Source organism: Staurois parvus, unplaced genomic scaffold (genome assembly GCF_062004578.1).
Source record: "Staurois parvus isolate SC_StPar_1 unplaced genomic scaffold, SC_StPar_1.0 ptg000071l, whole genome shotgun sequence".
NCBI classification, from domain to species: Eukaryota; Metazoa; Chordata; class Amphibia; order Anura; family Ranidae; genus Staurois; species Staurois parvus.
This window is the reverse complement of record NW_028317867.1, coordinates 4,915,472-4,931,663: the sequence shown is the minus strand read 5'-3', so window position 1 is coordinate 4,931,663 and position 16,192 is coordinate 4,915,472. Positions and strand designations below refer to the sequence as shown.

At 42.6% G+C, this 16,192-nt stretch overlaps 1 protein-coding gene across 1 annotated transcript in view; it reads right to left on the bottom strand.

The window, feature by feature from the left end:
* TRMT9B (tRNA methyltransferase 9B (putative)) overlaps positions 1–16,192 on the bottom strand; it is a 77,499-nt gene that overhangs the window by 23,598 nt on the left and 37,709 nt on the right. The window contains exon 2 of the mRNA XM_089669290.1: positions 5,761–5,915. Within this exon, the coding sequence (XP_089525416.1) occupies positions 5,761–5,914 (154 nt within the window). The 5' untranslated portion in view covers position 5,915. The remainder of the gene's footprint in view (positions 1–5,760; positions 5,916–16,192) is intronic.

Sequence of the window (16,192 nt, the reverse complement as noted above, 5' to 3'; positions counted from 1 at the left end):
GATAGTCTGATAAATTGGGGTAGAGAGTTCCAGAGGATGGGGGAGGCTCTGGAGAAGTCCTGGAGATGAGCATAGGAGGAGGAGGTAAGGGAGCTAGAGAGCAGGAGGTCATGAAAGGAGTGGAGAGGACAGTTTGGGTGATATTTGGAGACAAGATTGGTGATGTAATTGGGGGCAGAGTTATAAATGGTTTTATATGTTATTGTTAATTATTTAAATTTTAATGCTCTGGGCAATGGGAAGCCAGTTGAGGGATTGGCAGAGAGGGATGGCAGATATGGAACTGTTAGTAAGGTGGATGAGTCTGGCAGCAGCATTCATGATGGACTGAAGGAATAGCCTGCGATGAAGTAGGCCATTGAGGAGGGAGTTACAACAGACAAGGCGAGAGATAACCAGGGAGGGAATAAGTTGCTTAGTAGTTTACGAGGTTAAGAACGGTCGTATCTTGGAGATGTTACGGAGGTGAAGTCTACAAGATTTTTTACAGTGATTGGATTTGGGGCTGAAAAGACAGATGGGAGTCTAGGACTACACCTAGTACCCTGGCATGAGGGGAGGGACTGATGGTTGTGTTATTGATCTTGATGGAGAAGTCAGGGGAGGGGGTACGGGCTGGAGGGAATACTAGGAGCTCAGTTTTGGAAAGATTGAGTTTGAGGAAGTGGAGTGACATCCATGCCAATATGTCACTTAGTAGGTTAGTAATGTGAGAGGAGACTGAAGGGGTGAGGTGAGGAGTAGAAAGATAGATTTATGTGTCATCAGCATAGAGATGCTACTTAAAGCCATGGGAGTTTATCATTTAAATAGGTTCCTACAAATGGTACACTTGGCCTTTAGATCTTATAGAACAGATCCAAGATGGATAAACCACTTGCACATAAACATGTGCAGGAATTGCTGAAAAATGTGCTCATAAAAGCACACTCTAAATAGGGCATTCAATAGGAGACATCACACTGAGGTATCGCTCCATATGCTGTGAATACATAATGGACCTCCCCAGAGGGTTAGAACTGTGTGATTGAAGCTGTATGATAATAGGAAACAGTCAGCTTGTTACAGCAGTATTGGTGGTGCCCTGCTAACTCAATAATGAAATAATATGCAGGTCATATATCTAGGAGATATCCAGGTATACACGCGTTGTTATTTATCAGACTTGTAACAGGAAAGTATTCAACACCAAGTTAAAGCCATATAGCCAGAGCCAGTTGGTTATACTTCACCCCATCCAACGCCATGTCCGGCCTGTCCATTCACTGAGAGGCAAAAATTCCAGTAAGGACGATCATGTTTATGCCTATGGATTACAGTATTTCAACTGAAACACAGTGTTTATTGATAGTCTTTGATTATTGCAGAGTTTGCAGTTCTACTCATCAGTTCCTAGTGATGTGGTTAATTTAATTTTTATTGTTTTTAACTGTGGGGTAGGGTTTTGTCATGGGAATAAAGATATTTCTTTACATTACTGGTGTTTGGGTTTGTGTCTATGAGTTACTGTGGGAGACCTGAAGTTTTTTTTTATATATATATTTTTACTTCCAAACTCTGGACTTAAGCCGGCCATACATGGGTCGAAATCTTTTCTAAGAATTTTCATTCGAATTTCACACCATGAGTGGGCCACAGAAACGACTGATTTTCGTGTGACCAGTGAATCTGAGGGATCGGGCATGTTGGAAAAACAAACAAATTTCTAATCAATGATGGGAGAATCGTGCGAGAAATATAATTGAAAAAGAAATGAGCATGAGCTGTGACCTGGAAAAAAAAGAAAATTCCTTGTCATGAAAATTCTTTTCTGTAGCAACATGAGGTGAAATTGAAGGCTTGGTTGGTCGAATTTCGAAATCAACAGTGGCATCATCGGGTTACAAAACACACAAAATTTCCAGATTTTCTAAAGAAAATTTGTTTGGAATTCAACCAATGTATGGCCTGCATTACACCCTTCCACTTTCTGTACCCCTTCTTACTACCCTTTGTTAACAATAAATCAAAGCACACCTGGAAAAAAGAGATTGCAACAACTTTGTCATGTGACATCACAGTTAAAGTGTTACTAAACCCACAACAGTAAAATCAGTCTGTATATGCAGTACAGCATGCTTGTTATACTCAATGTGGAACCTAAGAGGTTAATCCTCTGCATTGTGTAAAAAGGCCATTTGATCTTTTCTTCTCTGTCCCTCCTCTTGTTCAAATGCCCAGGCTGATAAGACAGACTGAACCGTGCCCTTCTGCACATGCTCAGTTTAGTGTGTATTGCTGGAGGGGTTTTTTTGCTTGGGAGAGTGCATGTGATCAGCACAGGGTCAATCAGCACTGTCCAGACAGAGGTCAGGGGATTTCCATCCTCCTAGAGAAAACTCCTCCTACAAGCTTTGACCAGTGCTCTGCTGAAGTCACAAGACTGCTCTAACTGCTGATGAGAAAAGGTATTTAGCAGTTTATATTTACTAAAATAATTTCCATTCCATGTTCTGTGTACTGTGGGAGATCAGATATAGTGAATGCAGGGTCCTGGGTTTAGTAACACTTTAATGATACCATAACGAAATGTAGGGAATGCATGGGAAAGCATCACTGCACTGGTCATCAGCAGCTCTGCTCTGTGCGACCTTCTTGTTATTGCACCTCCGTTTCACTTTCTCCATTATATTGGGAGGGGCAATAATGGGCTTAGATGTCATGTCTGCTATTGCTGCACTTCCAGTCCTGAGCCAAGTTCCTGAGATCCCTTGTCCTATGCCCCTGTTTGCCAGTGATCCTGTGTCCTCAGAACACCAGCTGGTAAGTTATGTGAACATTTAGGTCAGATGTTCTTATCGCACCCACAGTAAGATCCATGCCTTCTTTCCCAAAAAGAAACTGGAACAAAGTCATGAGGCCAGGAGCCCAGCTGTGATGCATAATTAAAGTGTTACTACACCCAGGACCCTGCATTCACTATATCTGGTCTCCCACAATACACAGAACATGGAAGTGCAATTATTTTAGTAAATATAAACCGCTAAAAACCTTTTTATCATCAGCAGTTAGACCAGTCTTGTGACTTCTATCAGTGTCCAGCAGAGCCCATGTTAAAGCTTGTAAAAGGAGTTTTCATTTTGCTGTAGGAGAATGCAGTGCCCCTGACCTCTGTCTGGAAAGTGTTGATTGGCCCTGTGCTGATCACATGTACTCTCCCAAGAAAAAGAAAAACCTCTCTATCAATACACACCAAACTGAGCATGTGCAGAGTGACTCCACACATATGTCTTATCAGGAGATAAGAGGGGAACACTGGAAGAAGGGGAGGAACAGAGAAGTCAGGATCAAACAGCATTTTTACACAATGTGGAGGATCAACCCCTTAGGTTCCACAGTGAGTATAACAAGCATGCTTTACTGCATATACAGACTGATTTTACTGATGTGGGTTTAGTAACACTTTAAGTATTGCAGTTCCAAAATGAAAAGATGATTTGTTTAGTAATATATAACACAAATTTGTCTGGCGTTTGCTTTTAGGATTGTCACACTAGAGCAATGATTGGCATTGTTCCACACTGGAAGAATGCCAGTCATCCCTAGGATGCAATTGTTTTCTATGTGTCTTGTTGTCACTACAACGTAACCCAGAGGCACTGTCCAGTGAGGTGTATTAATATGCAGACATGCTGCTTAATATCACACCTCACTGGATGGCACCATGCTGCTGTGTGGTGACATGAATGAAGTGTCACTTTGTACACTTCAAGTTCCCATAAGAAAGGGAGCTGTGTACAATGTGCATCACACCACCCCCTGCCCCATATTACTGCAGCCCAAACCACACTGCTGCTGATACTAAACTGCTCCAGTTTGACCTGGTATCAGCCTATTACATTCCACTGTACAACAGAACTCCTGGGAGAGGGAGAAGCAGCACAAGGAAACAATGAGTTGTGCAGCAGTCCTCATGTATTAACAAGACGCATGCTGACAGAAGGAAAGAGCAGAGTGACAAAGAGATGAGCTTATCAGTCTACTACTTCTACTTCCACCATCCAGTCACATGATGAAGGAAGGACAGGACCTGTAAGGTCCTCATTCAGACACGTGGCCAGGGTGCAGTAAAAGCAGGCAGAGGAGACGCAGTTTTACCACTCCCCTAAACAAGACACTCAGGGCTGTAGATTTGCCATGGCAAAAATGAAACCCCCTGTTCAGTGGTCACTACCCATTAAAGTTAATGGGACCATGCCGCAAGCACCTTTCAGCAATGCACACAGCTTCAGTATGGTGGGTTAGCCTTTTTATGGTTAAAATTGACAATGAGAAAGCAAAATCTAACTTCACCACTGCCTGTCAACAGCCCTCTAAAAAGCGATCCCCCATGGACCACTGCGGAGAACAAGCCCAAAATGTTACCTAAAGTGGCACTAAATGATATCCTTATTTTCCAAAAATAATCCATACACTTCCACATTCTTACTGTGTTTTTCTATCACCAACATCTTCTCTGAGCTCCTATACCTCTATTTTTTTTTGTTTTCTAAGGGCTCATGTACACTGCAGCTGATAAACTCGTGTTTAGGAGCTGTTCAGCATTTTTTTCAGCAGCCCCTGAACTCTCCCTAATGTTTTCCTGTGTCCATGTAAACATCATCGATTACAGCCGTTTACAGGCAGTTGAGTTTACACTCGTTTTTTTGAACGCAGAAAACTTGCGTTCAGCAGTAGATTTTATCAGCGTTTCAAACGCGGCTAAACGCTGCAAATCGCATTTATAAGCGTTTGAAAATTTTTTTTAACTCTTCCAGTTCCTGATGCTGTCCAGAGCCTTTTTTCATCATTAAAAATGCATGCAAAGCATTTTCAAGGTACTCAGATGGACAAAACACTGAACACAGGATGTTCCTACCAAGTTTGTCTCACATTGTAATGACCAATACACACTCTTCTCCCACCCTTGGAAACAAAAGATATGTTCATGACCATTCACACCTCAAATTCCTCATAGAGACCCCCTGCCAGGTGACCTTAATGACTCACTCCTCCAGATACCTTTCTCACCCTTGGAAACAAAAGAAATTTTAATGAGCAACTCACACCTAAGCTAATCTCAACACATACTGCTCTCTCTGCTTCTACTCTCTGTATTTCTCTGAAACAGTCTGAAATAGTTAATAATTTACCACTTTTCAGTGCATTCTGGGCATTTGGGAGGTTCTCCTGTGCTTATCTTTAAAAAATGCTTCAAACCGAAAATGCACATAAACGCGTTATGCAAACGCGGCTAAACTGACGTTTTTTAACCTACATTTTCCAGCAGTTTCCATTGTTCAGAAGTGTCCCGTGTACATGGGGCCTAACTGTGCAGTGTGCTCTAGTAGTGACACACTACAAATCACATTCCATACACGGTGGGACCATGGAGAATGAATGTAGCCACTCTCTAATAAGACGTCAGATCACAAAAGCTAAAGAAAGGAATTTGGAGGTTTGGAGAAGACTAGGAGCAATAGAAAGTACTTTGTGCTAAGAATACATACTTAAAAAGATTAACAAAATTAAAAAAGAAAACAGAGTTTAGAGTCACTTTAACTGTAGCATAGAAAAATCAGTTCTCTTACCCTGCCCAGACAACGCTGCATTCTTGTGTGGCAGAGCTGTATAAATCTCAGGACCCCATGAACAAAAATACAAATCCTTTGGCAAGATAAACAGCTTCCTTATATTTTAAAACTTGAATCTGCTGTATCAATATCGCAGTGTGAGCCTTACCTATATCCACAATGAGACTGCCTGGCTTTTGATCCAGCAGAAACTGTCGAACCTTCGGCCAAGCCTTACTTTGCACTTCATTGAAGTACGGAGCTGTGCTCTCATAGACGCTGTGCACATGTTGATTTTCCAGCTGGGCAGCTTCATAGTCCATGCTGAAAGAGAACAGCCAAACACTACTTAGTGTATGTATCCATTAAAAAGAAACTAGAACAGCAACATCATAGATAAACGCATCTCATCTAAAGCACGCCTGTCTAAACCAACCAAAATAATCCCTTTCATTACACAGAAAAAAAAGTAATATTAATTACATTGACTTGTTTGGCACAATGTTCAGACATTTGTTTTCACAGACACCAACACTGGAAGCAGAAAAGAAAAATCAGATACTGATAAAGGAGTTGGATTTTAATAATTAACAATAATCCTGTCTGTGACATTGCTGTGGGGCTCTTCCATAAACCCCCACACACTACAACTGTTCTGCTTTCTCCTTCTCCAGGTTAGGATACTTATTCATTTAAAGCTTATTAAATAGTACAGAGATTTTAATCAACCCTGTACTGAGCAAAAAGGAATTAAACAACAGTGAAGTGTATAGCAGGCTTCTCCCACCTGACAATCTGCAACTTAAGCGTCCTGCAAATCCTAAACAAGTGTTGACTTTCTGAAAGTTGGTGTTTGGTAAGGCCAATTATACACTCCCAATGCCACCACCAACCTGACAGTGCTCCAGTCTGGCAACTAGCCCCTAAGGTAGCAAAGAATGCATTTTGGGAGCCTGGGGTTGATGTTTTTTTAAGCAGAGATTGGTCTGCAATGCCCTTTCTCTTACCAGACCAACCCTTTCTCTAACCCCAAATCTAACCCATTCTGTTACTGCAAACCCCAATATGCATTTTGGGAGCCTGGGGTTGATGCTTTTTTAGGCAGAGCTTGGCATGTAATGTCCTTTCTCTAACCAGACCAACCCTTTCTCTAACCCCAAAACTAACCCATTTTGTTACTGCAAACCCCAATATTAACTCTGCCCAATATAAACATAAATTCTTTGCTTGCATATACACTTCTCCAATACCAATAATAAGTCCTCAATGCCATGGACTAACCCTCTGTGCATAAAAAAACAGCAGCACTGGGGTCTACTGGCCATACTGGGCCCCACATCCAATCACTGGCTAAATCCTGCCGTCTCAACCTCCGGAACATTTCCAAAATCCGCCCCTTCCTGACCAATGACACCATAAAACAACTTATCCATGCCTTGGTTATATCCCGCCTTGATTACTGCAACTCCCTCCTCACTGGTCTACCGTTACACAGGCTATCCCCCCTTCAGTCTATTATGAATGCTGCTGCTAGACTCGTACACCTTACCAACCGATCAGCAACTGCTGCCCCTCTCTGCCAATCACTTCACTGGCTTCCACTAACCCAACGTATAAAATTCAAAATACTAACCACAGCTTACAAAGCCATCCACAACACTGCCCCTAGCTACATCACTGACCTCATACGCAGATATCACCCAAATCACCCGCTCTGCTCCTCCCAAGATATCTTCCTCTCTAGCTCCCTCATCACCTTCTCCCACGCTCGCCTCCAGGACTTCTCCAGAGCCTCTCCCATTCTCTGGAACTCAATACCACAGTATGTCCGGTCAGCCCCCACCCTGTCTGCCTTTAGGCGATCTTTGAAAACTCATTTATTCAGGGAAGCCTACCCCACCTCCACCTAAGAACTTAAATTACCTCCACCAGATAATCCCCCGCAGCTCTCACCTTTTGTATCACCTCCCCCTTCCTTTAGATTGTAAGCTCCACAAGCAGGGCCCTCATATTCCTTCTGTACTGAAATGTATTGTAATTGTACTGTCTCCCTTATATTGTAAAGCACTATGCAAACTGTTGGCGCCATATAAATCCTGTACAATAATAATAATTACCCTGTTTCCCCTAAAATAAGACCTACCCCGAAAATAAGACCTAGTTGTGATCAGGGCTTTTTTTCAGCTGGAACATGGTGGAATGCCATTCCGCCACCAGCTTTGCACACACCCATATCTATGTCTCTTATAAACACAGAAGCGAGGCTGAAGTGACAGCACCATCCGCTCTCACAGAACCTCCCTACCTCTGTGCTCACTGTGGGACAGGGAAGGAACAGATATCTGCGGGTGCAGTATGCAGTGTGTTTAGGGGTGGGAAATCTCCCCCTGCAGCCTAATGCATGGAAGCCGATGCCCCGGGGGTGATCACCGACCAGTGGGGAAGAGGCGAAGCGGTAAGTGCGCTTGGTGCACTGTGTGAGAAGATAGGACCCGAAACGGGAGTTACTATAGAGAGGGGCCAGCTGCTGACAGCTGTGTTTTGCAAAGCTAGCTAACCATATGAGGGAAGTGGAGGGGGGGGGATGTGCAAAGGTGAGCTGCACTCAGGTGTTGCAGAGGTAAATTGAGTCAGGTGAGTTGCAGACAGGGTGCATAGGTGAGCTGCGGCTGGGGGGGTGCAAAGGTGAGCTGAGTTGCAATCCACCTTTGCACCCCCAGTCACAGCTCAGCACTGCACCCCCTGGCCACAGCTCACCTCTGCATTCCCCATCTGCAACTCACCCCTTCACCCTGTCTGTGGCTCATATCTGCACCCTGTCTGAAACTCACCTGTCAAGTCACCCCTGCAACACCTTACTGCAGCTCACAACTGTCATCAACCGGCTCTCTCCATAGTAACCCTCATCCACAACTGCCTGCTGCTCACCTCTGCACCCCCTGTCCACACCTGGACATTTATAAAATAAGACCTACCCCGAAAATAAAACCTAGTGTGTTTTTTTGAGCCAAAAAAAATATAAGACAGTGTCTTATTTTCGGAGTATATTGTGTCTTCTCTATAGTTTAACCATGACTTTATATGACTTTAAATACTGTCTGCTCAGCTATAAAGCCCTGCTTCTGTTTTGTTTTTGTTTTTTTTGTAGATACCCCTTGGAACGTCACCTAACCAGCCAGCAGATTGCTTGAAAAAAGGTATCTATATTATTTGATAAAAATGGGAAGAACAGAGGGCTTGGGAGTCAATGGAGTTAGGTTCTAACCCAGTTAACACAATGGGGTTGATTTACTAAAATTGGAGTTGTTGATTTACTAATACTGGAGTGTTATTTTCTGTCAAAGCTTAATTGAACAAGCTGAATTTAGAAGCTGATTGGCTACCATGCACAGTTGCACCAGATTTTGCACTCTCCAGTTTTAGTAAATCAACCCTAATGTCTATGGATGTCTTTTTACAATAAACGCAGATGACGGTGATCTCTCTGATGTGCGGCAGTTCCTTGTTTCTACACTATATTTTGACTATGCTTCCTTTATTTATTAAAAAACAAGACAAAACAAGGTGCAGTTATGCCTCAAATTAAAAAAAATGTTTATAAAGGCTTTTGGAACCCATACTCCCTCATTTGTACCATGAGAGCAACTATTAAAGCTTGGAATATGGGTGGTGTACTTCCTACAGATGTTTCAGGTTAGTGATCGCCATATGTACCTCTGGGGAATAATCCAAATCTTCCTCATCTGTTTCAGTTACAGGAGTCAGCCATTTGGGTGTCAAAGGGAGTTAGGCTCGTTTCACACTACTGCGACCTGAAAGTTGCATTACGTATGGTGTGACTTTGCCAACTGACTTTCTGTTGATTAGCTGGCGACTTGAGTATGACTTGATGATACACAACTTTGCCTTGTGACTTTGCTATTTTTTTTTGACTAATTGGAAAATATAAATTTTTTTTGTTCGATTTTGTTTCATTTATTGAATTACAACAAACTCCTAATTTTCTGAACAAATGCAATGCAAATCAGTCAAACATTGATCAACCAATCCGAATTCTGTGTAAAGAACAGCTGGTTGCTAAGGAGCGGGCTCAGGAAGCAGGCCACCGCGTCCTTAACAACCTATGACTCATCAGCTGTCAGTGGGTTTTCTGATGACATCTGAATGTAAATAAAAGAATGTCGACAATTAAAATAAAACATAAAAAAACTGCATTGGGGTCCCCATCCAGTCTGGTATGACTTTTAAGGGGAATACCACGCCAAAATTAAAAAAAAGGCTTGAGGTCCTCCCTCCAAATCAATACCAGATCCTTATCTGAGCATGCAGCCCAGCAGGTTAGGAAGGGGGACGAGCTAGCGCCCCTCCTGAAATGGACCAGGCCACGTGCTCTCAACATGGGGGGTAATTAAGGGTAGAAGGGCCCCCCCAAAGCACCTTATCCCCATATTGATGGAGACAAGGGCCTCTTCCCCACAACACTGGTTGTGGGGGTCTGCGGGGGGGTGACTTATCAGAATCTGGAACCCCCCTTTAACATGGGGGCTCATACATCTCAGCCCTCCCCATACAAAGTACCCCTATTCATTCACCAAAAAAGTGTAAAAAGTGAATAAAACAAATTAAATCCTTCATTTAAAAAAAAACTGTCCCCCCATGTTTATTTTCCAACAGAAAATAAAACAAGAGTTCCACTCCCAATGCTGGCTCCTGCCATCACAGACCTCCGCCATCTAACAGTTCTTAAATAGCTAAGAGTTGGGGCCAACTGATGACATCACAGGGTAACCTTGAGACATCACAGAGCCAGCATGCCCTGGTTGATCTTTTCCAATTGGAAAAAAAAAAGGTGTGTCGGATCGAAATCACATCATCAATATAGATGAAGATTATTATTATTATACAGTATTTATATAGCGCCAAAAGGTTTGCTCAGCGCTGTACATTATAGTGGGGGACAGTACATGAAACAATACAGTAACAAAACAATACATGAGGGGTTCAAGGGCCCTGCTCTTTCGAGCTTACAATCTAGGAGGAAGTGGCTGTGGGGGATGGAGTGGTAGGAGGAGTGGAGGAGTGAAGATTCGACTTGGAGATGACTTAAAGTCTATGGGCACAAGTCAGATAGATGTCACCTTGAAGTAGTACAGGAACCTTTTCTAAAGTCAGAGCGGTTTCAGAAGTGCTAATTAAAACAGCTTTCATTGACTAACACAGGATTTCATATGTCATGCAACTTGGCGTCTCACAAGTTAGGTCCCAAGTCGCAGCAGTGTGAACCAAACCTTAAGGTTTTGGGACATTTGTTTATTGATAATAAACTTCCTTCTTTCAGAGTGCCACGATCTAAATATTCTCTCCCTAACTGGTACATTTTATGTTATCTTCAGCTTTATCATGCCTTTGTCACACAATTTGCTTTAGTCCCTACCAATTTATCCACTTCTCTCCACAATTTCTCTTGCGAGTGGAGTCCTTGCCTAAAGCAACATGAACACTGATTGTAGACTTCATTCACACAATAGAATCAATATTGGTAATTTCCCCTTCATATATGGGTTACTCACCCTCCTCACATCTCCTGACTGCTACTGCAGAAATGGGCCAGTTGTCACTTGTCCTCCTCACAGCTCCTCTGTTTATGGATAAGGTGTCACTTGTCCTCCTCACTCCTTTCTGAAATATGGGTAAGATGTCACTAGTCTTGCTCACATCTCCTTCTCACTTCTCCTCCAGACATGGGTTGGGTGTTACTCATCCTCTTCACATCCCTTCTCTCTTCTCCCCCAGATATTGTCAGGTGTCATTTGTACTCATCACATCTCATTCTCTCTTCTCCTTCACATATGGCCATGTGCTAGTTGTCCTCCTCACATCTTCTTCTCTCTCTCCTAAAGGTATGGTCATATGTCAGTTGTCCTCATCACATCTCCCTCTCTCCTCTCCTCCAGATATGGTCATGTGTCAATTCTCCTCATCATAGCTCCTCTCTTCTCAAGATATGGTCAGGTGTCAATTGTCCGCATCACATCTTCTCTCTTCTCCATCAGATATGGTCAGGTGTTAATTGTCCTCCTCACATCTCCCTCTCTCTTCTCCTCCAGATGTAGATCAGGAGTCATTTGTCCTCCTCACATTCCCCTCTCTCTTCTTCTCCAGATAACGGTCAGGAGTCATTTTTCCTCATCACATCTCCTTCTCTCTTCTCCTCCAGATATGAATCAGGAGTCATTTGTCCTCATCACATTTCCTCTCTTCTCCTCCAGATATGGGTTAGGTGTTATTCATCCTAATCACATATCTTTCTTGCTTCTCCTCCAGACACAGCTTAGGTAAAATTCATCCTTCTCCTATCTTCTTCTCACTCCTTCAAAAATAGGTCAGGTTTCATTTTTATCCATCCTCTCAGGATATATAATTTCTGCTCTCTCTTTCTGCCTCAAGATTATGTGCACTTGTCCTTTCTGACATTTTTTTGTTTAATAATTCTGACTCATTTTAATGCACCACTGACATAAATAAAGAGATTATTTCTTTCCATTCATTCTAAATATAGAGCATTGTAACGCCTTTTAGAAGGCTATGCTCACACGTTCTCTCCTGGAAAAATGACAGAATCCAGACCTAAGATCCTACAGGCTAGCAAACCAAGTGATTATTATACATTTTTAAGGAGAACTGCATGAATAAAAAAGTAACTCAGCCTGGGGCTGCCTTTTAACCAATAAATATTTTGCAGTCCTGCATTAGTACTGGTACACTAGCTATACATATAGGTATTGTTATAAATGTTTTCAAACAAGATTCACATTTTGCCTTTCTGGTTATCTCTTGTTTAGTAAAAAGCTAACAAAGCAGTAATAGAAAGGAGCACCAATGGTCCGTGGAAGCACACAAGTAAAAGCATCAAACTCCAGGGGAAAAGGGAGCAAATGTTTCACAAGAAAAATGAGAGTTAAGCTCATAAAAATGCCAGAATGACTGCAGTCCAGGACTTTGTGTCTACAATCAGCATTGGCTGGCTGTAAAAGAGGCATGATGAGTCCAGACCTTTAAATTAAAATAAGGCTCACCATGTAAGCCCCCTTTTGATAATACTAAGGTTCAGAAAAAAATAAAATGTAAATTAAATAGCAAAAAGTATTTTTAAAAAAACTAACAAAAAAAGTGCATAAAATATCCACATAAAAGATTGGATACATGTTCTGTACCTACAGTATATAAATGGCTACTACACTACACATATTAGGTATTCATACACACAAAAGAGTTAGAAAAGTGCATGGTGATATATTGTACACATAGGGGTTTATTTACTAAAGCTGGAGAGTGCAAAATCAGGCTCACTTCTGCATAGAAACCAATTAGCTTTTAACCTCCGCTTGTTCAATTAAGCTTTGGCAATAAAACCTGGAAGCTTACTGGTTTCTATTCAGACGTGAGCCTGATTTTGCACTTATCAGCTTTAGAAAATAAACCCCATAGAGTCTTGCTTCTGTTTATTAGAGAGTAAGCACCTCTGGGGGTAACCCAATTAAGTGATCCATAGTTTATAAGATTGTTGAAGAGGAACTATAAGCACAAAAGTAGAAAAGTAGATACGGATTCAAGAGAGCATCTTAATGTGCATCTTCACCCTTTTTTCTTTTTTGTTTGTAAACCTCGCACATCTTGCACATCATTCGACTAGGCGAATGACGTGTACAGTGCTCACTGTGCCTCCTGGGATATGGACATCACATATCTCAAGAGGCATTCAGAGAGGAGGCAGGGGTGTACCTAGCTCTGCGCATCATCAGTAGGTGCGCCGACTGAACCCAGAAGAGCAAGTGGACCTCTCAATGACATCACAAGCAACATGGTGGCGCAGGACCGAGCTGAGGCAGAAGACATGAGGATCTCAGTGGGACAATGCTGATTCCTCTGGGTGGGTAATTATCTGAAATGTGCACAGCAGACCACCTGGTAAGCAGAAGTAGAAAAAAAAAGGGGGGGGGGTTGGCTGGCGAAGAGCCGCTTTAAGGGGCAAGACAATATCAGAATGGTCATTTATTAAGGGAAAAACAGCAGTAGGAAGTTTAAAGATGGCCATAGGTGGATCGAATCTCAGCTGGTTCAGCAGGGGCTGGCTGAGATTCGATCCATGTATGGGCAAGCAGATTGTACCAAAGTCGATCCAGCCAGCAACCAGCATGATTTAAAGCATGCTAGCTATAGCCGTTAGCAATAATTACCAGCAGAGATGCCAGCAATGCCAGCAGAGATGGTTCTCCGCTCCCCCCCCACCGGGAGAACACAATAGCTCCATGGGAGGGATTCCCCCATCAACACTGATTGTGTTGATGAGGGAATTGAGTAGTTTTATTTCCTGCATCCCATGGTTGCAGGCAAGAAAATACTTCATCTATGACCATCATAACAGATTGGCAAAAGACACTGTATGCAATTGAGTTATGAGGCATTACATGTAGAAAAGAAGCATGAGGCACTGCATGCAAAAGGGAGGAGTGAAGGACTGTGTGTAGCAAAGAAACATCAAGCAGGGTATATACATATCCAGGTAACTAGGCACAGGCCAGGATAACTAGGAACTGGAAGAATTTTGATGTGTGTGTTTCCCTCTCCGTTCAACAGAAGCTGGTCTAACGATCAACTTCTGTTGAACAGTCCTGCTAGAGAGCCAGCATTCAATCAGCCACTGCAGCCAATTGCTGCAGGGCTGATCTGTGTATTCTGGCGAGTTGAGTCCCCTCTGTCAGAATACTAAAGCACAGTGGGAGAGAGATCTGTGAGGGTTTTTTTTTCGTTCAACTTGCTGGTTTAACGAAAAAGAAAACTCTCAGTGTATACTTAGCTTAAAGTGGTTGTAAAAGCTCAAGGTTTTTTTTATCTTCATGTATTCTATGCATGAAGGTAAAACAACCTTCTGTGTTCAGGACCCCCAACTCAGCCCCCCCAATCCTCTCTCCGATCCAGCGACATTCTCGACAGCCTCTGCTGTCTGCGGACTCTTCCTCCTCAATAGCTGAGCCAGAAGTGAGAGCCCATTGGCTCCCGCTGCTGTCAATCACAGCCAGTTAAAGAGCAGGGGGCGGGGCGGAGCCATGGCTCTATGTGTCTTATGAGCCTGCAACGGTGCCCCCAGAGCGAGCGGCTTTCCCTGCGGACAATGCTTGAGGCGGCGGAGCCAGAAGCACCTGCGGAGACCTGAAAAAGAGAGGTTCGAGGCTGCTCTGTGCAAAATCACTGCACAGAGCTAGACATGTTTGTCATTGAAGAAAAAAAAAAAAAAAGCTTTAGTGTCACTTCAAAGCACTGTGTAGAAAGAAATCCGGTACTAAATGTAGTTGCAAAGCATAAGAGACCTTTTTACATGCAGAATAGTCATGTTTTAAGAGGCATGGGGAACTGCATGAATTAGAGGCATAAGGCACTGCATGAAATACAGGTTTGAAGGAAACTGTTTTTAGCAGAAAACTATGAGACATTGGGTGTAACAGAGCAGCATTAAGCAGGCTCACCATCAATGCCAACCATTCTATCTATTAATGTCTGTTTTGTCCTAGGGAGTCCTGGGGGGTAGCATCAATGAGTAGGAGCAATAGGTAGGGAAGATTCCCTAACAAGAGAACCTGCCACTTTTGCATGAATGGGCCTAAGTGGCAGATTACTTATAAAGAGTTTAGCTAGCATCACATATTTTTTTTTAATGATTTGAAAAAAAGAATAGCGCATAGGTCTACAAAGGTAAAATTTGCAGTGTACTCTATGGCGAACATTTTTTTATTCCAGTAACATAAAATCAATAAACTTGTTCTATTTGAATGAAACTCCCCCAGAAGAGTTCTAAGCAAGGTACGCTCAGGAATACTCATCCTTTATAAAGAGGCTTTAGCCTTCAGAGTGAGCTTTATAGGACAAGAATAAGAGGACGTACAATTAGAGCACAGAATAAACAGAGTGTGATTTATCTTTTGACATACTAACTCTGTTCAAGATTTTTTTTCTTATTCGGCATGACACTAAGGTTAATGTACTCTATTGAAAACCTTTAAGATTCATGTCACAGTCTGCCTAAAAAGAAAAAAATTACAATTAAAGGTAAATAATGTATGTGCTCTTAGAACCATCATGCTTTATCTGGCTAAAGAACCAACAAGACACAATGGGCACAATCCACTAAGCGGTAGGATACAGCACAGCATTTTTTTTTAAAAAAGTTTGAATTCACTAAAAAACACTACTAAAATACCACATGAGTTATTTTATCAAGTCATGCGGTATTTTAGTAGTGAAAACCATGCGTCAATGTTTCAGCTGTCAGCGGGGTTCCCCACTGACAGCTGAATGTAAAAAAAAGAATTGCAGGCAATTAAAAAACGCCGCGGGGTCCCTTCAGGTCTGGTATGGATTTTGAGGGGAACTCCCAAGCCAAACTTTGTTTAAAAATAGCATGGGGTCCCCCCCAAATCCACACCAGACCCTTATCCGAGCATGTAGCCCAGCAGGCCAAGAAAGGAGGAGGACGAGCAAGCGCCCCCCCCCCTCTCCTGAACCATACCAGGCCACATGCCCTCAACATGGGAGGGGTTCTTTGT